This window comes from Varanus komodoensis, unplaced genomic scaffold (genome assembly GCF_004798865.1).
Source record: "Varanus komodoensis strain SLA01 unplaced genomic scaffold, ASM479886v1 scaffold5, whole genome shotgun sequence".
In the NCBI taxonomy this organism is placed as follows: Eukaryota; Metazoa; Chordata; class Lepidosauria; order Squamata; family Varanidae; genus Varanus; species Varanus komodoensis.
Window position 1 is genome coordinate 48,835,955 of NW_025336087.1, and position 26,156 is coordinate 48,862,110.

Consider the following 26,156-nt stretch of genomic DNA (forward strand, 5'->3'; position numbering starts at 1 on the left):
TCCTCCTCGCGAAAGCCCGCCTTCTTTCTGGGATCACTGAGAGTGCCATGGAGGCGGGGAGTGCCGTTTGATTGGTAGCCTCTCGAGGGCTGCCGGTCCGTGAGGCTTAAGCCCCGCCCATCCGCGGCTCTCTCGGCTCCTCGCATCGACCGGGTGTTCTCGCTGCCGTTCGCCCGATTCCGTACTCGGGAGTGTTAGTAGGAAAGGGCAGGCGCCCGGGCCGCCTCGGAGCCTCTCGCGCTCGGCCGGTGTCCGCCGTCCCTGACAGGAGCGACTGGCTCGAGCCGGCGCCTTAGGCCGTTGTCAGAGCGCGGGCTGCGGCGCTTACTCAGCACAACCGCCTCCTTCTGCTTTCGGACGGAGGGGGTCGCAGGAGCCATTGAGGGAGGGGGCCGGCCGTGCGTGTGAGTCGGCAGCCGGCGCCCGAGCTCGCCGCTGCCGCCGCCGCCCAGGGCAGGCAGTTGGACGCGGCTGCGCGCTCTGCGCGGAGCGCGAGGTGAGCACCTTCCCTTCTTCCTCGGCAGAGGGCTCAAACGGTGTGGAGGGAAGGCGGCGGGGGCGGCGAAGGTCGCTACTTGAAGGGTCTCGGGCCTTGCTGCAGGCGAGCTGTGTGAGGGGGACGCGAAGAGCCCTCGTTGGGCTGTGGGGACGGGACGGGGTTGCGGGCTGCTGCGGAAACATCCCTCCAACCTGGGGCTGTCCAGAGGAAGCTGTCGTGCTGAAGCTGGCTGGTTTGGGCTGGTGGAGGACTCCGGTGCATGCGCGCGCAGTCCCCTCTTTTTCCACCTCCCCTCCATCCATCCCATATATCTCTTTCGCTGAGACCTCCGACTTCGCTTATCCGCAGTATGTGAGCCTCATCTACAGCCGTCTCGATTTTAAGCGGCCTGTCCTCTGCGATTCCGGGACGCAGACTTTATTTTCGTGGTGAGTGAGAGCAGAGAGGCTCCTTCTGACTGACCGCGGGGCGTTAGTGGGACCAGCACAATAGCTTCGCTGCCCGATCTGAACCTCGATACTAAATCAGTAGCAGGACAGTGGGCGGGGGCTGTTGTCGGTTGTCCGGTGTTCCTTAAGAAACGTATGTGTCTGAAGGGAGGAGGACCACGATGCGAACTGTACCTCATTTGTATGCAAGGCAGCTCGATGCTGGAGTATAAAAAGCATACTGTTCCAAAGGGATAGAAAAGAGCCAAGTAGTGCAGGCTTTATTTCTGAACAAAGCTTTTCTTTCCCCCTACCCACCCCCATCCGTTTTATACCCATATCCATTTCCAGTTCAGCTTTATTTCTTAAACTCTAAATAGGAAATTGGTGTGAAACCCTGTGGAAGAATGGTACACTTGTCAATAATTGTCTTTTGCTTGTTTTACTTGTCGGCTGAAATGAAGAGGAAAACATGTTGGCTTCTGACCGTTTTTGTGGTTATAAAGGTTTCTTAAGCTTTAGCCTTGTGATGGTGCAAAGACGTACCAGTCTGGGATGGTAAAATATACACAATGTGTTATTTTAGTTGTTATGAATGGAAAGATTGTGTTTTGTTTTTAACAGAATGAGCTATAGTGTGGTGCCTTGGTATGTGTGAATATTAAATCTGATTTAGTTGCATTTTGAGAATCACAGGTTTTTGGCTTCCATTGGTGACAATATGCTCTTTTAGAATTCTTGCTTATTTGAAATGAATCAAATGTTGGCTTATGTTTCTACTGCATGCCATTATTTTGCACAGGTAACTTAGGATGCAATCCTATGCGTGTTTCAACAGAAATAAGTACTACCCACAGCATACGAGTTGAAGTGCGTTATCTGTCTAAACATACAAAGGATTGCACCTGTATACATTCTAGTTCATAGTGATCAGTCTTCAGATAGGTCTGTAGTTCAATATACAATCATTAAGTATTCTTCTTTATAACTCAGTAGCCAACAAGCACAATGATTTCTATGTGCATGCTCTGTCCAAACTTATATTTGCTTAATGTTATATAAAAATAGAATTCTTGCCCTAGCTCCTAAATTGGACCATCTTAGACTTTTAGCTGTTGTTTGCCTCAAACACTTAAAATTGGCAGCTTTTTAATCTCTTGTCTCTGACATTGCATGTTGATAATTATTTCATTGGCATTCTAAAGGAGCCTGGTTACAGGGAGTATAGAGTATTCAATGAAACCATATGGATATTACTATTTATTATTATGGGAGGGTTAGTATGGTGGATTCTGCTGCAATATTCTTTGGAAATGTGCCTGTGAAATGTACATGAAGAATGCATTATAAGACTGTTCATGTGTGTATTTGTCCAAAAATAGTGTTTGGCAGAAGAAAAATGTTGGAAATGACTGTGATTTAAAACGTGACCTTAGCATATTCCCCAGTAAAGCTGAATGTTAGCAAAGTTATACATATTAGTGTGTGCCAATCATCTCTTATGGTTTACATGTTAACCTGTGCTGTACTGTTGTATAGGTGAAATAAGCCATGGTGTCTTGTTTTATCTGTGGTCCGTGCTAGCACAATTTGAATAATCACTGCCTGGACACAACTTGTGTTGTCCAAATTCAAGTTGCATGGCTTGTTAAACAATCCTCAAGTGACCTAACAACAGATTGTGGGTTATTTGAGTGTTCTTTAACCCTTAAACAACCCATAACTTCCAGGTTCAGATGACATTACAAGCTATGCTACATACAGGCAGCAGTTATTCAAATTATTCTTTGAAAAATCATGGCAGAAAGGTGAGATTCCAGATGAGCAAAAGAGGTCAAATGTTTCTCCTTTCTTCAGAAAGAGACCAATGAGGACCCTGAACTACAGACCAAGCAGTCTCACACCAATTCCTTGGGCAGTTTATAAAGCAGGCAGTCTGCAAACAACCTTGAAAACAATGGAGGCCAACATGGATTTGACATGAACAATCCTGCATGAGTAATCAGATCTCATTTTTTGATCAGTTAACCTCCCTGGCAGACTGTGGGAATGCTGTGGACAAAATATATCTTGACTTGAGCTGAGCTTTTGACAAAGTGCCCCATGATCCCTGGAGCCAAAGTGGTGTAGTGGTTAAGAGCATGGGACTGGGACTCAGACGATCTGGGTTCTAGTCCCCGCTCAGCCATGAAGCCAACTGGGTGACTTTAGGCCAGTCACAGACTCTCAGGCCAACCTACCTCACAGGGTTGTTGTTGTGGGGATACGATGGAGGAGGAGAATGATATAAGCTGCCTTGAGCCCTTTGTAGGAAAAAGGCAGGATATAAATCAAATAAATAAATTAGCAAACTAGCTAAAAATGGGTTCAGTAGAACAACTCAGGTGGATATACAGTTGGCTCCAAAATTGAACTCGGAGTGTTTGCCAATGGCACCTTCTCTGATTGGAGAGAGGTAATGAGTGAGGTACTGGAGGGCTCAGTCCTGGGCCAGTTGTTCTTCAGCATTTTATGAAGGATTTGAATGAAGTGCTACAGGGAATGCTTATCAGATATGCTGATGACACAAAATTGGGTGGGATAGAAACAACATTCAGTGTGCTCTTGATAGCTTTGAACACTGAGCTGAAAACAACAGAATGAAATTTAGTAGGGTCAAATGCCAAGTTTTTCACCTAGGAAAAGGAAATCAAATGCATCATTACAAGATGAGGGATGCTTGGCTCAACAATACTGTAAATGAGAAGGATCTCGGATTGTTGTAGATGATGAGCTGAATGTGAGTCACCAATGTGATGTGGCTGCAACCCCCCTCCCATTACTTTTGGCTGCATTAATAGAAGTATCATTTCCAAACCACATAACATACTAGATTCTCCTCATCACTGGTTAGGATTCATCTTCAGTATTGCATCCTGTTCAGGATATCACAGTTTAAGAAAGATGCAGACAAATTGGAAATGTTTCAGAGAAGCCAGCAAATATCATCAGGGGACTGGAAACAAAATCCTGTAATGAGAGATTGAAAGAACTGGGCATGTTTAGCTTTTAGAACAAAGATAACTGATAATGAAAATTTCCAGTACTTGAAAGGTTGTCACAGAGAGGACAGCCAGGACCTCTCAAAATGCAGGACATGGAATAAATGTCTCAAATTACAGGAAGCCAGATTCTGGATTGAATGTGAGGAAGAACTTCCTGACTGTTCGAGCAATATAGCAATGGGACCAATTACTTAGGGAAGCCATGGACTTTCTCACACTGGATGCATTCAAGATGCAGCTGGACAACCATGTGTTAAGGATGCTTTAACTTGGGAGTCTTGCACTGACCTGTGGGTTGGACCCAATGACCTTATTTGCCCCTTCCAGCTCAGCTATACTGTGATTCTATGAAATTGTCCATGACATATCCTATGGCTTAAGTCATTGCAAGCTGTGATGACCATGTGAACCAGGTCTCCTAACTCAGGTTGTATCACTGGCAAGAAAAGCCAGTTTCTCCACAGATAGGTAATCTGCTGCTACTATGCTGGTTTCCAAATGAATGGGAGAATTTAAAAAATCTTGTTGCAGAGGTTGCTTTCTTTTTTTCTTAAACAGAAGGTCACTGAAGAATGGTTTTCTGTTATACTGTCCTGTGACTCCTCAGGATGCAGCTAAAATATTTGCAGAAGAAACATTTACAGCTTTGGCAGTTTTAGGTTGTATTCCTCTGCACACTTTAGAGTAAACTTTGTTGAACTCAGTCAGACTTGCTTCTGAATGAACATGCACTGGGATGCATTGGGATGCAGTTCTGACCTATAAAATATCAATTTCTTCTTCTGCTACCAAACATCGTAATGACCTTAAATCTTAGGCTGAAATGCAGCTTTAATAATTGCATTTGGTTTGATAAAGTTGATGTTTTAATCAATTTATAAGCTATCTAGTAATGTGGAAATTAAAATGTTGTAATTGCTTTTAACATAATATTGGTTCAGATCATATAATTCTGCAGGGATGCTTTATACTATAGATTTGGGGGATTATATTTTAATCATGTGTGTCCCTAAGCTTATCCTATATATTATATTAACCTTCACACTCTTAAGGTTATTGCATAGTAGAAACAAGCGAAGTAAGGCTTGCTTGCTTAGGCTTCTGACAGAACTACTATTAATATAGCAAACCAGCCACAACTGCTACTTTTTGCTTAGCTTGTATGTTACGCAGAGGTGTTACATCAGATTTGGAAACCTTTCTTTGAATGCAGCAGAGTGCACATATATGAAACAGTGCTTATATAGTTAAGCAAGATAAGATAGAATTGAGTATTTAAATTGGCATTACAGTTGTGCTGGATCAGAGGAAAGGCCTACCTGCTGAATGCATTAACACCCTTCTGCTCATGTACCCTAGCAACAGGTATTGAAAGTGGCTGTAATAACTGTAGTATTTCTGAGTGACTAGTATGGTTGCAATGCAAGAATTGCTTTAATACATCTTTACAAAGCAGCAAATTAAGTGGTGTTTTTATCATTATGGTTGCAAAGTTTCTTTTAACTGTAAACTTTAAACAGTTCGGCATCCCTTAAGTTGGGGCCCGGCAGAAGATCTACAGTTTCTAACATCCCTGAAGATTGGTTATGCAGTTTGAGGCTGTTGGGAATTGAAGTCTAAAACATCTAGAGGGCACCAGAGTGAGGAAGACTGCTTTGGAAAGTTCCATTGGTACCAGTCTTCGTATTTGTAGTAAAAACATAGCATGGATTTCTGAATTATGTTCGTATAGCTAAAACCCATGTGACTTCCCAATATCTAAAGTTGCAGTTGCCATCAGACATTTTCAAACATTTATCTTTGTTTCTCCATAAAAGTTCCATTGTGCCCATAAATATATTTTGGAGTATTTTCCTTCATTCATTTAACCTTGTACTTTACCTTTTCCCCAAGAAAATGACACTCAAGGCAGAGTTAGTATATGTGTAGTATTCACCACCATACAGTGCTGTTGCTTAATATATGTTAAATAATTCTAACTATGTAAGAGTGTTTATGCATATATTTATTCAAATATAACTAATTAAATTGCTTCCTCTAATCTGACAAATAATTGAGTCATAGGAAAGCCTAGATTAAGACATTATTGTTTGTATCTTTAGGATTTGTGCTGTTTGAACATCAGTCACAACAGTTTGCAAAATAGAGGTAAAGATTTTAATACTGATGTGCCAAACTATTGATTGTTGTAATTTATTTATTTTAAATCTTTGCTATCCTACTTTTAAACAAGTTTTCAAAGCATCTTACTGGAAACTAATAAAACAATGAGACAAATTAGAAAACTTACAATCAAATTAAGGGCAGCAAAAAAAAGGTACAGTTAAAGGTACATTGCATGCGTGACAAGAAAAGTTTTGGCCTGATGCCTAAAGCTTTAACAAGCCATGTGCCACAGCAGAAATTTTGAGGAGAGCATTCTGTAGTTGAACTCTGACCACATAAAAGGTCAGTTCCTTAGATGCCTCCTGCCCAATCTCTGTTTTAAGGGTGCCTAGAGAAGGGCCACCACAGAGATGACACTGGGTATCATTACTGTATTAACAACCTTATAAAATAGCCACTATCTATTTTTTATTTGAAAAGAGGACCAAAACAGTGCATCGATCATTGTCTGTGGATTTTATCCAGGTCATAATAGAATACTATATCCACTTGTACAATCATTTTCAAGGATATTTCAAACTTTTAAAAGGAGAGATTGTAGGTTAAGAAGTGGCATCTAGAAGCCTTCAATTTCAAGTTGTCATCACAGAAGTCAAGACAGGATATGATGGCTATGGTGGCATGTTGCTAGTAAGTTATGCGTCTTGAAATTAAAACACTGACCTGTTGCCTAAAGTGACCTTCCAGAAAGCAAGTTGCTTTCCAGGTTCCTAACAGCTTGCTCTAAAATGGCTATTTCTTACTAGATAGACAAATCAGTAAGCTTAGTGGAAAATTACAACTTGTCACGATAGGGTACTTGATACTGGTATATGCTAAAACTAGATAGCATAATCAAAACATATCTGACATAATCAAAATATATCTGAAATAATAAGCTGTTGTTTTCATCCAGACTAAAATGTCATGTGCTTCCGTAAACAGATTGTAATGATATAGTGTTGTAGTTTATTGTATTAGTACCACCAGAAGTAACTTTGTTGCAGCAATGCTGAAGCCCTTTGAACTTGGGCTCCTCTTCCATCTTGTGCTGCCCCTGCCCAATTTATGAGGATCTGTTAATAGGAATACTAATCCAGCTCTGGCATTAGAAGACTTTGGGGGTATGACAGCTGCTTTGGGAACCCTTTTTAAAAGTTGAAGTAATAATAGTAATATATGTTAAATACAGTAGGAATGTAACAGGACATCTGACTCTTTGCTGAAGTAATGGACAAGGAGCTTTTTCTTGTCTTCTTGTCAGGTCAGGGTTTTAGTGCACCAAGACTTTAGTCATCTCAAAAGGTCAGTGTAGATTTTTGGGGGTCTCCTATTTCAGGACATTGAATTCCCTCATTTCTTGGATGGTAGGTGGACTCTTTCACATCTTAGGGTCCTATGCTGTCCTGAAAGTTGATATCCCAAGACCAAGTCTAACCCACTTCTTTCAGTGTGCCTTAACTGGTTGATGATCCTTTTTTGCATACACAATACGACTTGTAACTTTATGAAATTTCAATTTGCAGTTTTCACCCCATTTTCCAAGTTATCCAGATCAGTTTATTTTATATGACTCTTGTTTGAAAAAGGTTTGTAGTATCTTTTCAAGACATACGGTCATCTGCAGACTTGATAACTATACCCTGTTCTTAGATAACACTGAATCATGTTGTATACAGGAGATCTACTGTGCTGGCCTACCTCTGTACAGATGGTGAATCAGTGATATCGTAAGACAGAAGTTCAGTTAGGAACTTGCCTAATAACTTTTGTATTTTGGCTAACTGGCATGCAGCAAGCAGCAGCTGCATAACCTTCTACTTAGAGCTACACTATTGACAAATTTGCATTCTTTGGCTTAGCATTGCTTTGAAGCTATTATTATTGCTATTAGAATGTGAACTACTTTAAAAATTCACTATGTATGGGAAACTTAAAGTAGACAAGCACTTTATTAGAAGCACTTGAACACTATTAATATGTAAACAATCTCTTACAAAACAATCGCTTTTCCAAAGAGAAGACAGTGATGGACAGCCTACAAATTTTCTAAATGAATGAATGAGTGAATGCTAACTTTAGGCCATATGTTAGAAGACAGACAATATAGTCAGGAGGAATTCTACAGTGTGATGCAGTAACTGAAAAAACCTCATCACACATGTCCACCTACATTTTCAGTGGAGGGCCTCTGATGTTGATTTGACTGTGCTGTTAGGTATATATAAAATGAGGCAATACTTAAGTTGTCCAAGACCATTCAGGACTTTAACTGTAAGAACCACTACTTTGAATTGGACCTGCAAGGTGCTAACATTGGTCCTTTATATTTGGGATGTGGTGATATCTCTTAGGCTAATATGATCATCTTAGGAGTTTTTGATTGGCCTTTTCATTAAGTGATACTAAGCATGAAATCTTTTGCCTTGTAAAGGAACAGGCTTTCACAGGGTTGATAGAGTTGTATATCAAGCGATAAATAATTGCTGTGTTTGTGTGGTTCTGGATGGGGTTGCAGTCCAGCTTGAGAAAAGGTTATGGGAGATTCTAAAGTTAGTGTTGTTGTTCACCCTGCAAATGACATCTATAGTAGCACATACCTTTACCAACTTTCCTTTTGCAGTTGTATCCCCCCATGTACAGTTGTCTGTGCTCTAGCACGGTTGTCAGGCTAAATAACAGTACATTGTTCATGGAGCTGCCTGAATAATGTTCAGAAATTTCAGCTGATTCAGAATGTGGTAGCCATATTATTGACTGGACATCTGCTGCAGTAGTATTACCTGTGTTAGTTGCCAGTGGGATTCTGAACAGAGTCAAAAGTGCTTGTGTTGACTTATAAAGCCCTATTTGGGTTTGGGCAAGAGTTTTTGAAGAATTACCTCTTCCCATGCTCACTATCTTGTCAGAGATCTTCAGGTGAAGTTCTCCATGTAGCCCAGTCTCAGAGGTTAGGTTAGAGGCTGTCAGAAAGAAGACCTTTTTTGTGATGGTGCCTTTTTCACCTATGCAGCCCAGTTTGCTGTGGTTGTCTTCTTGATATATGTTTGGTCAATTTCATAGCTCCTGTTTTAAGAATCTGTATATCTACATATACTGAATGTAATTTTGTCTGCTGTCATGAGCATTTTAAGTGAAAAGCTGAATACAGATTTCCTAATAAGTGGTTGGTTTTGTTTGATGTTCCTGGCTTCTCAAAAAAGACCCAAGTGTGCTTTATAATAATGTACATATTTGGCTAACATTAAAATGTTGCTATGTTTCTCAGGGTAAAATTAGGCCTTAGTAGAATCCAATACTTTCTTGAACAAATCCTTGACTTGAAGTTCAGGTCATCTAAGAAGTGATTTAGCAAGAGTTATTTAATGTTAGATATTAATGGTCAAAAATGTAATATTGTGGTGAAAATTTTGTGCAATCCTGTGTCTGATTCTTTCCTGCCACCCCCCCCCCTTTTTTTTTTAATCCCTGAGAATGTGTATGTTGTGGAAGAATTCTACTGGAAGCTAACACTTTTCCCCTCTTATTTCAGATTGGAAGATGAATAATCTTTCGTTTAGTGAACTGTGCTGCCTATTCTGTTGTCCACCATGTCCTGGAAAAATAGCTTCCAAACTGGCATTTTTGCCACCAGATCCTACATATACACTGATGTGTGATGAAAGTGGGAGTCGCTGGACTCTACATCTTTCTGACCGAGCAGACTGGCAATACTCTTCTAGAGAAAAAGATGCCATTGAATGTTTCATGACTAGAACCAGCAAAGGTAACAGGATTGCCTGTATGTTTGTGCGTTGTTCCCCTAACGCCAAGTATACATTGCTCTTCTCACATGGGAATGCTGTTGACTTAGGTCAGATGAGCAGCTTTTACATAGGACTTGGTTCACGGATTAATTGCAACATATTTTCATATGATTACTCTGGATATGGAGCAAGTTCTGGAAAACCAACTGAGAAGAATTTGTATGCTGACATCGATGCTGCTTGGGTAGCTCTTAGAACAAGGTAAATAGAGATACATTATTCTTCCGGGGAATGGGGAATATATGTATCCAGTATCCAGAATTTATATACATCATTCTTTGTAAAAGTTCTCCATTTCCTTCTTGAGAGACTGTATACTAATAGCCTTTTCATATGTTCCCCTTTTACCAACAAGGAAAAGGAAGAAATTACTTCTAATTCTAGCAAGCAGAAGTAGCAGTTGATGTTGGTGAAGTTCAGAGTTAATAGGTTAATAATAGTTTCTAATTTAATTCATTAAAGTCAGTAATCTTAAATTGGCAAACAGAGACAAGTGTGCCTTTCTATTGAAACTTTCAAAAAGTACATTACTCTCCTGGAAGTAAACCATTCCAATCTATTCAGGGTTTAATGTTTGAATGCTTTCTTATATCAGAAATGTACTGTTTGTATATGCACGCGCATGTGCACAGACACACACACCCTTTGCACACAAAGAACGTGTACTCTAATCAGACTTTCTGAAATGCTTACATGTAGGAACTCTTTTAGATAGCAGGTCCTTTTCTGATCAAAGGTAGTAGTTCTGAATTCCTAAAGTACAACATTACAATCTGTCTGCCTTGACAATAATCCAAAAGTAACTGTAAAGTTTCCTATTCCCTCTCATTTTTACACTCTGCTCATCTTTGTAAGCAGATGTGGGCACACCAAACTTCTAATTCATTTCCTTCCCTGCTTCTTTAAGAGTTTTCTTGTGACAGCCTCTCCTCACTGTTTAGGAGTGGAAGAAGCTAAACAGTAATTTTTACGATCCAAAGAATGAGTACTCTGCATATGTGCGTGCTGCTTCTCCTGCAATTAGTGGTTAAACTGAGCATGCAATATCAACAGTGTCACACAAAATGTTTCTCCAGGCTGAAGCAGCATGGTACTGCTCAGTCTTTCTTGTGTGTGTATGTAATTTGTGAAAGCTGAAAGCAAGTACTACTGTTCACCTACTTACTTAGTTGCAATTGCTGTTTCATCTGAGAAAATAATGATGTACTTACTTTTTGTTGTCACTTCTAAAGACAAATATTTATGAAATGTGCAATTCAATTATCTACCATTTAAGATAAATACTGAGTAACTCTTAACACTGGAGAAGATAAAATAATTAGGAAAAACTGGTATGCATGGTTGCCAGTGCTTGGTCTCCATCTAAATGATGGCTGCATTCAGACTAGCTGAAGCTAGTTGGTATGTCAGATACCTCAAACAAGATTTTACCAATTTCTGCATTCAGCTGCCAGAGAGAATTTTAAAAACCTCCTACTTCCAGGTGCTTATGCACTATAGAGTTTGGATACATTAATTGTTTGAAAATATATCTGAGAATAGAATGGAACGCTTCAGCTTGATTCTGCTAACTTTTTCCATGTCATTTTTATTCCGCTAACCTAATGAAAGAGTTAATTTTTAAACTCTTCATATATTTAGGTTGAGTAAAAATAGAGCCATCGTTTTTCATTGACTACACCCTACGATTCTGTATACAGTATTGCTGACAGAAATTTTGTACACATTTTTTGCTCAACTATGTGAAAACTTTGGCTTTTTTCTCCTAATATTTTTGGAAACTTGATATATGAGGATTAGAAACCACAGCATTCTAAAAATACAGTAGTTTCACTGAAGAATGCAAGAAATAGCCTCCTCTATATGTTTCTACTAACATTTATATACTGTTTTGTTCATGAGTCTTGGTATGATTTGCTTCAGATGCTTAGGACATTGCATTTTAGCTGTGAGGGTCAATGTTCTGATAATTGTGAGTTGCTGGTAGAATGACTTGCTGATCGTGCTGCAACCAACAGAATGTCTCCAAGTGACATCTCAAAAGTAGGCCTTGTTAGTGGCCTTCTGGAATACCCTCCTCCTCATGATTCTGAAAGCAGAAAATGAGGTATATTTTCAGCAGTAACCAAAAACCCATCCATTTTGCAGGCTTTTCCTGGCTGGTAATTGACTTTAATTAATTATGATGATCTGTTTTATTGTTTTTTGCATTACTTTTTGTACAGCTATAATTATTTTAATAATATATTTTAAACAGTTATTTTAATATAGTTATATGTAAACTTCTTAGATTTTATATTAAGTTATCTATAAATATTAATAAATAAATTTATGGTAGATAAATGATGATTGTAAAATATCAGTTTGATAATGTGACAAATATACTGATGATCCCCCCCCAGCATTAGCACATGAAAATAAGGAAGGAAAACTGAAATAAGAACAGAAAGTTTAAATTGTATACATTTTCTGGAATAGCTGTTATATATTTAAGTATAACATTTGTCAGAAAATTAGAATGTCACTGGCAGTTCTAGGTAAGCAGAGTTCCGAAGATTGAGAGCTACATACCATAAGCTTTTTACTATGCCCCCAAAGCTTTAAAACTATAGGTTGGTTTGCACAATTGAAATATTTACCATGTCTTATTTAAGCCAGAGTGGATTATGGGTGTGTTGAATGGCTTTTCAATATTGAAGTTTCAATCATACTTTGTTGAGTTGCCTGAATCCAGCTAAGGTGGGTTGTGTGAGACTTAACTCTCATATAACACAGCTTCCGTTTTAGGGTTAAACTGATTTAACCAGAACCTGATTTGAACAATCACTGTGGGTTATTTTAAGTCACAGTGATTTTTTTAGACCAGGTCATAGTCTCCACACCTTTGTTAGCCTCACCTTTCTCAAAGGTTCTTTTGCTGCTTCTCGTTACACTCCAAGATTTACCTGACTGCTAAAGTACAAAACCTAAGCACTGGCATATTTTGGATTTCTGAGATAGTGGGCTGACCAGCTGGCACTAGATAGGAGACAGTGGGTAATTGTCGTTTTATTCAAGGTGTTTATTGAGCATTTTATACAGTATTTAATTAATTAATTAATTTCTATACCACCCAAAAGCTAAAACTCTGAGCGGTTCACAAATATGCTCTCTATTCTTGAACAGTTTTGAAGAATAGGGGATCCACGATCCCCCATTTGACTGCACTCTGTCATTTACTATAAATGGCAGTCTGGAAATGGCTTAGGTACCAGGTGGATTGAAGAGGATGTCCCTGAACTATCTTGGATACTTGCTGAGAAATACCAGTCTTGGTGAACTTCAGATGATGGTTCTAAATCAAGATTAGCTTCCAAAAGCTTGTCTTATATAGGACCCTTCCTAGGTGATGATTACAAATGGTGGGCAGTGGTGGCATGGGTCCATAGAGAATAACTTTCTGCCCTGGTGAGTATAGCTGTTGCCTTTTCCTAGATAAGTGCAAAATCACATATTTGTAGCTGGATGTGTATGCACATTACAGCAACTACCTTGTTCCATGGTTTTAATTCATTTTAAATGGCTGTTCTTTCTTTCTAACTATTTGTATTATTTCTGAAGGTCAGTTGTGGTGTTCCAGTCGCTACTTGACCATGAGTCTTATTGGGTGACTTTGGGCCAGTCACAGACTCTTAGCCTAACTTGTCTTATGTGGTGGCTGTTGTTGTGAGGATAAAATGGAACTGTGTAAGCCACAGTTTACATTACCTTACATTCCTCACAAGAGGAAAATGGGCAGGGTGCAGGGTGGTGATGAATGGTGGTGAAGGAGGAAGTATTGACAGGCTCAGAAAATCACGAAACTTGCAACAATATAAAACTTTAAAGGAAAAACTCAAAAAGAATCCTCAAAGTATCTTGGATTGCTGACTAATTGTGGAAAGAAAGCACTGTGGAGCACAGCATGCCTGACTGGAACAATAAACACTTCATATGTTTGTTCTCAAAGCCACATTGCCTTGCTCCAAAAACTCAAAGTTGGCCCATAACAATTAATACCTAGTTAGTTCAAATTAGTTATAATATGAATGAATTTTTATTCTTGTGATATAAAGATGCAGCTGGAGGGTTTCTGGTAAGAAATTTCACAAGAGTAGCAATGCTAATAAAAGAGAGGTTTGGTGATTGGGCAGTGTAGAAAAATAACAAATCAATGAATATTTAACATTTTTTGTGACTTCAAAACATTTCCTATGCATTACATAGTTGCATTCCTTACAACCCTGATCATGATACTCTTATCATGCTATTACAGAGCGGGGAGTGGGGAAGCTGAGAGAGGAGGCTTTCTAAGGTCAGGAAAACAATCTGTAATGCCATATTAGAAGCTAACATTCTTTGTGGTCTCTGTATATCACACATACGGGCTCTGCGTTCATGTGTGGAGCTGTTTTGGGAAGAATCCAAAGCTGATTAATTAGTATTCAGTGGGAGCCAGGGCCCTAGACACAAAAAGCATGAGGGGAGGGGCTCCCGCCAAGACCTTTGTTCTCAGTTCTTCAGCCAACATCATGAGCACATCACAAAGTTCCTCCTCTGCTTACTTTGTGAATATTTTTAGCTGTTTGACCCTCCTCAGTCTTTTTAAAAAATTGTCTTCAGGTTTTTTCCTGCTTCCTCTTCTCACCTAGAGAAAGAAAGACATTATTACTATTATTCTTGCCTTTTTCTCTCTCCTGCTCTCTTAGGCTCCTTCTGCCTTCAACAGTAAGACAAAAATGGTGCTGAAAACCCCATTGCACAGCTGTCACTCCCTGTACCTTTTTTGCCTGGGAAAAACTCACCTTGTTGATACCTGCTGTCATTGCCAGGCATTTACTAAACAGAGGAGAAAACATTGGGCAGACTACGTAAAGGCTGAACTTTGGAGCCATGCCCTTCACATGGATAATGCTCAACCATCCATTTCAGGCATGCCTACCTCCACTAATCTAGAGAAGCATCCAGACACCCCCCAGAGAAAAGATCCAAGATGGGAGAGCCTAAGAAAGCAGATAAAAAGAATAAGGCTCCAAAAACACCCAACATTATTAATTAGAAGGATGGTGGCCAATGCGCTCAGAAGCACTCAGACATACTAAAGACATGGTGCCTGAAGAAGAGCTGAGCCAGTATTCTGCCCAGGTTGAGACCAGCGCAGGAACCTCAGCCTCCACAGAGTACCTCAGTTTCTGAGGGTGAGATTTGTGAACTGTCTTCCACAGTACTCCTCCTCAGCACAGAGCCATGGCTCTTCTGCATCTTCTGTTCTGAGTGTTCTCCTTTGTGCTGAACCAGATAGATGCTGTTGCCACTCTCAGTCCCCAACTGTATACATAATCAACCCACCCACCCACCCACCCATATTGCCAGGATTTTGAGGCAGATTGCCATAGAGAGAACACTGGGGCTCAGTCAGCTCAAGACATGAAAGACCTCTCTGGAGCCCAATCAGTTCCAATTGGTACTCTTCTCATACCAATCCCATCCTTCCAGTTCTCTGGACCTTCACAAGACGTGAGGGAAATGGTGACAATGTGTTCTCCGTCCTGTACCAGATTGTCACATACCATTTCACCTGATCATTGCTGCTCATATCTGCTCAAGTTTATTCACACTGAGCATAGACACTATACCTCCACCTTGGACACATTCTCTTCAGCCTGATGTTCTGACCTACCTGCAGACACCTCTATACCCACATGTGATCTTCCATGTGCTTCTGAGGACATTGGACTATCTTCTACTCAAGTCCTCTGTATGGCACACAGCCTCAGGCTCAACCCCAGACAGGAACTGAGCAGAGCAAAAGATGCAGTTTTTGAGGTAGTCTATGCTGAGACTACAGGACCAGTCACTATACCACTCTTACCCACATTCCTTGATGCAGTGTGCCATGAATGGAAATCACCAGTGTCTGTAGGTGATTCACCACCACCACCACGACTCAAAAATATGTACCGAGTCCAAGAGAAAGACACTGAATTTCTTTTCCAGCACCCACAATCCAATTCTATTATTTTAGAGTCCTCTCAAGGCTGTCCAGAAGAGAATACTCCAGCAGACAAAGAGGGCAGGCACCTCAATGCTGTCGGTCGCTGTTTCTACTCTTCCACAGCGCTCAGAAGCTATCAAATTTTGATTTCCACATCTATCAAAATTGTAAACTATCAAACCACTATAGCCAGATACCATCTAATGCTCTGGAATAGAGTAGCATCTCTTTGCTCATTTCTTCCTGAGTATGCCCAAGACTTGGGCAACAAGATTAGAAATGAGGCCAGACAAGAAATCCATACAGTCTGACGTCAGGCAGAGTGCAATACCTGGAACATGGCAGGTGCGCTAGGCCTTCGTTGCTTTGCCTAGCTTTGATCCTCTGGCCTCTCTGTTGAAACAAAGGATTGAGAACATGCCTTTCAGTGGAGTGGACCTGTTCAACAAAGGCACTGACAATTGCATGGACTCAGTCCAAAAGACCAGAAATACAGCTTGTTTTATGGGATTTAACCAGACTCAGTTGTTGAGATCTTACACTTCTTGTAAGTGGCACAGGCCTTCCTACCCATACCAGCCTCATACCGCTACTGCAACCACTACTTGGCATTGTTCTACCACCCAAACTAGATGCTAAGATCCCATGACTCGTATCTGCCAGGTGCGTAGGTGCCAAGTTGACTCTAGGAGACATATGTGACTCCTTCATCAGCCCGTTCACTCCTCTAGTTCATATTCTCACCATCACCTTCAGCCCTTTTTCCATTCTTGGACTACCATCACCTTGGATTCATGGGTACTTTCCATCACTGTCCACAGTTACCGTACTGAGTTTGAGACTCTCCCTCTCCCTGATACCATAAAGAAGACTGGCCCCTTCAAAGCTCTTCTGAAGGAAATTTCTTCCCTATTCCGAAAGGAGTTACAGAATGAGTACCACCTGGAGCTCCTGGTTTTTACTCCAGGTACTTTATGGTCCTGAAGAAGGATGGAGGCCTTCACCCTGTGCTTGATCTTAGAAGTGTCAATCACTGCATTAAACCTAAATGTTTCAGAGTGTTCTCAATCCAATCCATTCTCCCACTGTTAAGCAAAGTTGCTTGGCTCACATGCATTGATCTTAAAGATGCTTATTTTCATATTTCTGTTGAGCCCTACAGGTACTTTCTCCATTTTCAAGTGGGGGATGAACCCTTCCAATTCACCACTCTGCCATTTGGCTTAGCAGTTGTTCCCAGTATATTCACAAAATGCATGGCTGTTGTTTGCATCCACCTCTTGTCTTTCTTCCACACAGTTGATCTACTTCATTGGAGCATGACTCCATCTCAGCAGAAGCCTTCCTATCAACAGACAGGCTATCCACCCTCACCAATGACATTCACTTCCTTATTAGCAGAAACTCTGCAACTGCTACAGCGTATCCTCAGCCTCATCGATACTTGTTGTCCTGCTGGTTTGATTACACATGTGGCCTCTCCAGCTCTGGTTCCTAGCATTAATCAACACCAGAACCAAACCACACTCCACCAGACTTCAGATTCATACCTCTCTCTGTTGGTGGTCAGACAAAGCCAATACATTGTTGATGTTCCCTTCCCCACACAGGAACCTCATCTGACTATAACCACAGATGCCTCCCTTTTCGGTTGTGGAGCCCTCTTCAGTCCCAGATGGAACCCTTAAGAGGCCTCTCCTCAAATCAACTTCTTAGAACTTCTGGCTGTAAGGAAAGCTTCCCTTGTCTTCCAGACCATAATCTAGTACCAACATGTACGCATAATTACAAGCAATGCCACAGTAGTTGCCTATGTAAACAAACAAGGTAGAACCAGCTCAGGCCCCTTCGCTCTCCTTGCCACCAAGATCTGGCACTGGTGCGTCACACTTGCTGTGATCCATGTTGCCAGTGCCAACAGTGTCCCAGCAGACTTTCTCAGCAGGACCTTCACACCATGTCACGAGTGAGAGCTTCACCATAGAGTAGTACAATCCCTGTGGGAGACCTCTTTGCTACACACCACAACACTATTTGCAGCCCACAGGATCGATGGGGGAAGCCTTCCTCCTTTGTTAGAACAGGAACCTAGTCTATCTCTTCCTTCCATTTTCCTCTGATTCCAAAGATTCTAGCAAAGATCTGCCAAGATCACACAGATTCCATTCTTCTAACGCCTTGGTGGACCAGACAACACTGATTTCCCCACCTCCTCAACTTCTCCAACAGAACCTTTATGTGCCTCCCACTCCAACCAAACCTCATCTCTTGGGATTGAGGGACAGTCTTCCATGCTGATGTGAACACTCTCAGACTCACCACATACAAAATTGGACCATGTCCTCCTCACTAGTGGACATGCCCCCTAAACTGCAATACATTCTTGGTGCAGCTCTCAAACCTTCTGTGCCTAAATCATGTGACTCTAAATGGTCAGCCTTCTCTACCTTTGCTCTGAAGCATGGTTTTTCTCCAATCATAGCTTCTGTCCAAATCCTCCTTTTTCTCAACTCCTTGTACAAATGAGTACCCTTTCATTCAGAAGTTCCTTAAAGGTCTCCTTAACCGGGGCCCACTCTTCAAAAAACCTACTCCCCTATGAAGCCTCTCCATCATCCTCCATGCTTTCACCAAGATGCCATTTGAACCTATGGTTTTCACAGATCTCCACCTTCTCTCATGGAAAATGGCTTTCTTAAAAACTATTACTTTGGTCCACCAAGCTACCAAAGTCAGTGCTCTTCAAATTGATCCTCCTATTTCAATTTTCATAAACCCAAGGTTATACTCTGCCCTGATCTCACATTCCTTCCAAAAAATAGCCTCTTCTTTCCACTTCAATGAGATGATTATCCTCCCAGCTTTCTTTCAAAACCCTTCCAACCCAGTAGAGCTAGCCTTCCATTATCTGGACATTCGTGGAGCATTAGCCTCCAACTCTCAGTCCCCATCAGAACATATTATACCAGAGCAACAGCACCCTCCACAGCCTTGTTCACAGAGTGTCCCTCACCGATCCCTCTGGAGTGGCGACATGGTGAAATTCCTCAACCTTCATCCACCATTTTCTTCTCAGTGCTAGAGAGGACTGTGCCTTTGGCAGAGCCATCCTGTCTTGTCTGCTCTGCTGAGTGACATCACCCTCCTCTGTGAGGTGAACTTGCCAGTTGCCCATATGTGTGATGCATGGAGACCACAAAGAATAAGGGAAAGTTTTTTACCTGTAACTGTCGTTCTTCAAGTGGTTATCTGTGCATTCACACATACTCACCCACCATCCCTGCTGGTGTCATAGTTTTCTCTGACATAGCTTTGACATGTTTCATATCTAAAGGGCGGTCTCGCTGTTCAGAACTGAGATCTCGGTGGGAGCCCCTTCCCTCACACTAGGTGCATCTAGGGGCTGAGCTCCCACTGAATACTAATTAATCAGTTTTGGAATCTTCCCAAAACAGCTCCACACATGTGCATAGAGCCCATAGGTGTGAATGCACAGATGACCGCTCGAAGAACAACAGCTGCAGGTAAGAAACCTGCCCCTCTGAAACTATATAAGGAGGAAAAGTTACTGCCTAGTAAGGGCTCAGTCCTGTACCCAAAGTGCTTATTGTGACATGAAGTTTAAGTAAGTTAACTTTCTCTGATGCTGGATGTGTTTGACTCTTGCCTAAGAAGGTTCATCAACAATTTGGTCTATAATGCAGGGGCGAGCAAATATTTGGCTTGCAGGATCTACTTTGCTTTTCACCCTGACTCTTGAATTCCACTGACCAGAGGTACAAAATGGTGGCTCAGAAAGACATAAAATTGCAGAGTTAGTCTATGCACCCGTTTAGCCCAGGAAATTGTTTTCAGTACCTGAACTGCAAATGTGCACAAATTTACTACTATTTTACTGCAAACTCTGTTTTTGTAATTTCAAAAGTCAAATTTAGGAGAAAAGGAAGGACTTCCATTATAATTGTTGTGTAACCAGTGGGAGTTGAAAACTGCTGATGTACTGCACACCACCAGAGACCAACCCTTTGATCCAAGTCCACCTTCTTCCCAATCCTGCTGTAATGTGTTACTGAGTTTTTTCTGGCTAAGCATGCGTTTTCTGTGGTGGCACCCCAGTTGTGCAGCACCCTGCCATTCGAGATTCAACAGGGATCTACTTTACTAAGTGCCTGATTAAAGCTTTTTCTATGCACCTGTGGCACTACTTGAATGTTGATGACACTGGTTTTAATTTATTAATTTTATTGATTTACATATATCTGATTATATATATTACATTTTATCTTGTTTATTGTAATATTTTAACTGAATTATTTAATGTTATTATTGGCATTTTTATTGTAATAGTAACCTAGAGAGCATAATGCTAATGGGTGGCTTTTATACAAGTTTTATAAATAGATCCCAAAAAGTTACTTGAGTGTACCCTAAGGCTTCCATGTTCCTGGGAAATTAATTCCTTTTTTAACATTATGTTCCAGCATTTGAAGCAAAATAGTTTTAGAAAAGGTCACTTTAAAAATATTTATCTTATAAGTGTCAGTATTTGCAGAATTTAAGTATTATCTTTCAATCTTGTTACACTTAATGAAAAATAAAAAATGATGTATGCTTCAGATTTTCTTTTATTCTAGGGCTTTCCAACATGTATGATTGTATTTATAGAAGCTATATTCATGGGATATCTATTCAATTTGAAATAACATACTACTTTTGCAGGTATGGAATTCGCCCTGAAAATGTGATTATATATGGCCAAAGCATAGGAACAGTGCCATCTGTGGATCTTGCTGCTCGTTATGAAAGTGCTGCTGTAATTCTGCATTCTCCTCTGACCTCAGGGATGAGAGTAGCTTTTCCTGATACTAAGAAGACCTACTGCTTTGATGCATTTCCAAAGTAAGCTGTAGTGCATTTATAAGGGCTTAGAGTGGAGAAGAGACACCTGGTATCCTCTTCACACAGAAGAGGTGTCAGTAATCTAGAAACAGAAGGCTTCAGTATCATTTGACTGATTTTACTGTAAATAAGACTGTTCAAACTAATTTTGAACAGATTTGATTAAAATCTAGGGGTTGCATACAGACTTGCCCATCGGAACAAAAAGGTTCCTTGTGCTTGCAGAAGGAACTGGGATCCTGTGAAGGTTTCATCCTGGAGGAAGGGGAAAGGACAGCAATTCATCCTTTTTCTATAGCCCCAGTACGACCTTTCACCCTGTTCCAGGGTGTGTCCCAGTTTTCGGGAACAGTTTGGTAAGGAGTGCTGAGGCTAAAGGGGGAATGGAAGTAAACTGCTGCATTCCCAAGCAGAACTCCCAAGTGCATTCTGGATCCAACACTGTATTGTTTTTCCTAACTGATTTTTGTATGAATTACATATACCTCTACTAAATAGTCTCTCTTGGCATGGTGTTAACTTAGTATGGTAAGCTTGAGATATTTTAAATTACATTTAAAGCTACTGTGCATAAATAAATTATCATACGCTATCGGTGACATTGAATACTCTTGCATTCTGATTTCTTTTTCTGTATTCCTGTAGCATTGACAAGATCTCTAAAATAACCTCTCCAGTGTTAATAATCCATGGGACTGAAGATGAAGTGATTGACTTTTCACATGGCCTAGCTTTATTTGAGCGCTGCCAAAGACCTGTGGAACCACTGTGGGTAGAAGGTGCAGGACACAATGATGTTGAGCTTTATGGACAATATCTTGAAAGATTAAAACAGTTTGTATCACAGGAACTGGTGAATTTGTAAATTGCTTTATATAGTTACTTGCTGTTGAATTTCTTTACAGAACTGCAAATCTTGATAGCCACAGCATAAAACCTGATGGTTTTGTTTTCAAATCAGATCAGTTGCCTTCATACATGTACAGGTAATGATTTGTAAACATAATTAATGAAGGTTTTAATACCAGTATTAACTGGAACAACTGATGATGTGGACAAGCTTGTGTAGTTCACATATTTTGTGCAAGTTTTCTTAGACTATACATAAGTCAATTTGCAAGTTTTTCTTAAGATGTACAAAAATCATAAGGAAGAAAGTGAAATTTTAATTATGTAAAATCCAATGCTGTAAAAGTGTTGCCAAATGCTTTAGCATATCAGAAACAAGTTTATATATATAATATTTTTAAAACATCTCAAATTGTACTTTGACCTATTCTGTTGTACAGGTGTAATTGAAGCATTGTAAAGTCCAAGTAGCCATTACATTTGAAGGATTAAGAAAGAATGAAAACAACCACTGGAATTTACAGGCCCTATTATATAGGGAGCAAGTAAAAATGTTTTATTGTCTTTCATGAATTATTCTCATTGTTTTCCTCTTTCGAGAATGATTAATGGCCAAACATGTTTAATTGGCCATTGTTGCTTTGCAAAACAAAGGCACAAAATCTTGATTCTCTTATTACCACTCCTTTTGACAGGGTCCATATGAAAGCAAGTAAATGCAATACTTCAGCGGTTTCTCTGAAATCAGTAAGAAGGTATTGGTGGCCATTTTGAAATGATCATGTAAAGAACCCCTGTGATAATAAGAACCTCCCTAATGGTTATCTTACTTTCTTGTACTGACAACTATGCAAAGTTGTAGTTGTCAATTCTGATTTGATTTGAATGTTTGTAAGTATAGGACTAATTGTTTCAGCTATTATGAGAATTCTACTAATGTACTCCTATATAGTGAAAAGAATGTTGACAACTCATAGCAAAATTAATTGCCTTTCCCTTGAATACATTTTTGCTTGAATAAAATATAAAATAGATTTAAAATGTAGCCTAATTTGTAAACAAAGTAATACTCAAATACACACTGTGCTTCTAATTTTAAAGCCTTACATAATTTACTTGTTCTGCTTGTTTTTGTGATTGTCTGGGAGTATTGTATAATGTATAATGTATTGTGAATACTTAGATGCTGATATGTTCAACTCAATTAAGAAATTACACTTGATACTGATTTTTTCTTACAAGTTATAAATGATACATTCTTGAATAGTCCATTTTCAGTGGAAAAAAGCAAGAGAGCAGAACTCCCAATGTGACTATAGCTTCTTGCCAAAATCTGCTCCTTCTATTATATTGACTACTTTTCCCCCTTTCTCCAGAGCTCTTGGCTATTTTCATCATCCATTTCTACTGTAGAGAGTCAGCTGGATCCAAAACATTCTGTTAGTACATACTTTCATTTTAAGTAAAGTCATGCTGGCTTCTAATTAAGGCTTTGAATAGCATCTATGTTTTCATAAATGAAGGACTGAACATAATAAGTATACAGGGTAAAATGTTTATTGGTTGTCATAGTGGATAGCAAATGCATGCCAGAGATAATGGATTGGCCCTCGAGACATTTCCTCTAATGGAGGCAAGTGTGTGCTCTGGATCTAGCCGACTATATTTCAGCGTAATGCCAAAATCCATTTGAAATACAATAGGGTACAGTCTTACTTATGCTTAGACAGAAAAGGCCTGCAGTTCCCACCCAACATCCTTGGGCATCTCTTACACATTTCGCACTCTTTTTCCAGCCCTCACACCAAATAAACAGTAAAAAGTGTTGTCATGATCACAATAATTGCTTCAAATAGTTTCCTTTTTATCAGTTACACTGAGGTTTGTCCGCTGATTAGGGAGAAGCTGGCTTGAAGGGGATGAGAGAGAACAACCAGTTCTCAAGCAGCAACTGATGTGAAAATGGCATTCTGTTAATGGAGTTAAAAAGCTTTCTGATATTGCTGATTGAAATCATGTACCCATCTCAGTTAAGATTTCATAGTTACCACTTAAGTACAGTTTGTCCAGTACACTGAGTTGTATCCAGAGTAGATTCGTTGAAATAAATGCACTTAAATTTGACTGACTATAATCCCATTGATTTTAATGAGTCTACTCTACGTATGACTAAGCCTAGATTTGATTCACAAGACAAGTTAGAAATGTGTGCATCAGTTTTGCTTCACACTCTGTGAAGCAGTTTGTCTTGGGGTATAAAGTTAAGTGCCTGTCTAAACTTTGGTGGCTTACATTACTGCAAAATATGCATACAGTCATAACATTATGACCTTTCAAAGTGACACTGGAACTTTTTATAGTGTGCAAGTGGGATTTTTATAGGCTTGATCTCAAGTACCTTCTTAAAAGCCCTATTCTGCAATATTAAAATGAAAAGCTATATTAACCTTTAATGAAAGCAGGAATCTGTTTAGTTCTTAAAATCCAACAATTTGTTCAAGGCTATTAGGAAGAGGAAGGAAGATCTTTGACGTTTGTCAGTGTATTTGTTTAAACAGTCACTGTTGTCAGTGCTGCATCCTGGCAACACTGTTTCTAAAATTGTTTTGATCCATATGATGTAGTAATAGTAAGGGGAAAATGTTGATCAAATTGCTGGGACTGTAGAATGATCACAACACATGTAACTTTCTTTTTTAAAGTATATATTTTACTAATTTTTCATATTAAAAACTGCTCTGGTATAGCTCAACTTAATGTCAATGTCAGTACATGTACACCAAACATGGGGAAGTGTGTGGCCCTCTAGCAAAGCCAATGATGAAGGATGATGGGAGTTTGAGTCCAGAAGCATCTGAAGGGTCACATGTTGCCCACCCCTAATATAGCTCATCACAGAAATTGAAATTTAATCTAGACTTCGTTCTATATTTTTTAGAAGAAAAATCAGGATGATACAGGTGGCCATGTAACAACTCAATTAGTAGCTGTTATCTCTCAATAGTACATATGTGAAATTCTGTTTGTCCTTGAGTCAAAACATAGACCTGTGCAGGCAACTTGTAAATTTGCTATAGGAGCAGTTGTGCCTGTATGGTAACAAGCTGAATTATGCCCCCAGCTCCCCCACTCCTCCGGTTTCAGACTGAACATGGAATAATGCCTTATTGTACGAATCAATACTACAGTCAGCCAGCTCTCCCCCTATTTGACACTGCCTCACAATGTCTTTAGTAGTGGCTGCTGTACGAAATATTCCTTTGTATACATCTGGGAGGATTTTGTGTAAAGTGGTGCATAAAAAGGCATGCTGAAGGGTATCAATGTGGCAGACTGATATAACGTAACTACAGTATAAAAGGCTTTAATATTACTTCTTTAAAAGCTTTTAAATACTGTTAATACATTTCTCATCTTTTTTATCCCAAGAAGCATGCTATACTCTGCCATGCTATGCCAAGTTTCTGATGACTTTTGACTAACCTGAATCATATATGGTCATCTGTTATGGTTTGGGGAAACATTGATACAACCTAGTAATCAAGGCACAGGCTACAAAAATTTACCTGAAAATAGTAAGTTAAAATTTGTTTAGCAGAGTAAGACTATGCTATTCAAAAAACAATTTGCACAAGGCTTTTATGAGGAGGAAGGAATATCCTTGAGCTTGTTTTCCAAGAGAGGTAAGTATGGCTTCTAATTTCTTTATGGTAAAAGTTTGCATGGGTATTAAAGCCAAGTCCTCTTAATGGCTAGCTTAATCTCCACAGTTCAAAGTATGATCTTACTCTAGTTCCCTCTGTTCTGTAGGGCTGCTTGTGAAAATTTGTGTAACTTCTGCAAATCTTTGTGTCATGAAAAGCCATTAACTAGAAAAGATTTTCCACCTTTATTTTGGGATTGAGGCTTAAACCATTGTGAGGAGGGAAGCAGCCTGAAGTATTCACTGGGCTTCATCCTTCCCACTGCCCCATTCCTGTGCAATACTCTGCAAAGCAACTCTATAGTGTTCATGACTTTGAGGAAAGACAGGCTGTTGAGCTGAATCCCACAGTCTGAGAATTTAATGGGCATACATGGTCTGATTTCAGGCTGAGCACTACCTCAAACTGGTATTTTATGATAGGATATTTGAAACTCTAAATTTTGGAAGTATGTTTAGAAGATTATTATGGATATATTGCATTATTCCAGAGCCTAAACTAGATAATGCAAGGAATTCTCTGAAATGGAAACTATTAAGGTAAATCTTTTTAAAATGTTAGTCAACATTAACTTCTTTGCTTGTGTTCTTTTCCTTCTGTTAAAATTGGATTAATCCAAGGTCATGTCAAAGCTTTACCCACTGTTAAATTCTCTGCTGATACTGTACATTACATCAACTGAAATAAAGCCTAGCTTTTGACTATGCTGTTTTTTTGCATGGTTATGTACTTCATACCACTTATTCCACAGTATAATTTAGTACTGATG

The 26,156-nt window shown here is 39.8% G+C and overlaps 1 protein-coding gene across 3 annotated transcripts; it reads left to right on the forward strand.

Annotated features, from left to right (window-relative positions):
* The first annotated feature begins 167 nt into the window (after nt 1–167).
* ABHD17B (abhydrolase domain containing 17B, depalmitoylase) lies at nt 168–26,093 on the forward strand. Of its 3 annotated transcripts, XM_044446445.1 has the most exons (5): nt 168–496; nt 848–927; nt 9,649–10,123; nt 20,655–20,834; nt 21,480–26,093. In XM_044446445.1, the coding sequence occupies exons 3-5, from the start codon at nt 9,657–9,659 to the stop codon at nt 21,697–21,699; spliced, it is 867 nt and encodes a 288-aa protein (XP_044302380.1). In that variant the 5' UTR covers nt 168–496; nt 848–927; nt 9,649–9,656; the 3' UTR covers nt 21,700–26,093. The 3 variants fall into 3 exon arrangements, with proteins under 3 accessions (XP_044302380.1, XP_044302381.1, XP_044302379.1); XM_044446446.1 differs by lacking the exon at nt 848–927; XM_044446444.1 differs by lacking the exon at nt 168–496 and having other exon boundaries at nt 755–927.
* Nucleotides 26,094–26,156: the final 63 nt, after the last annotated feature.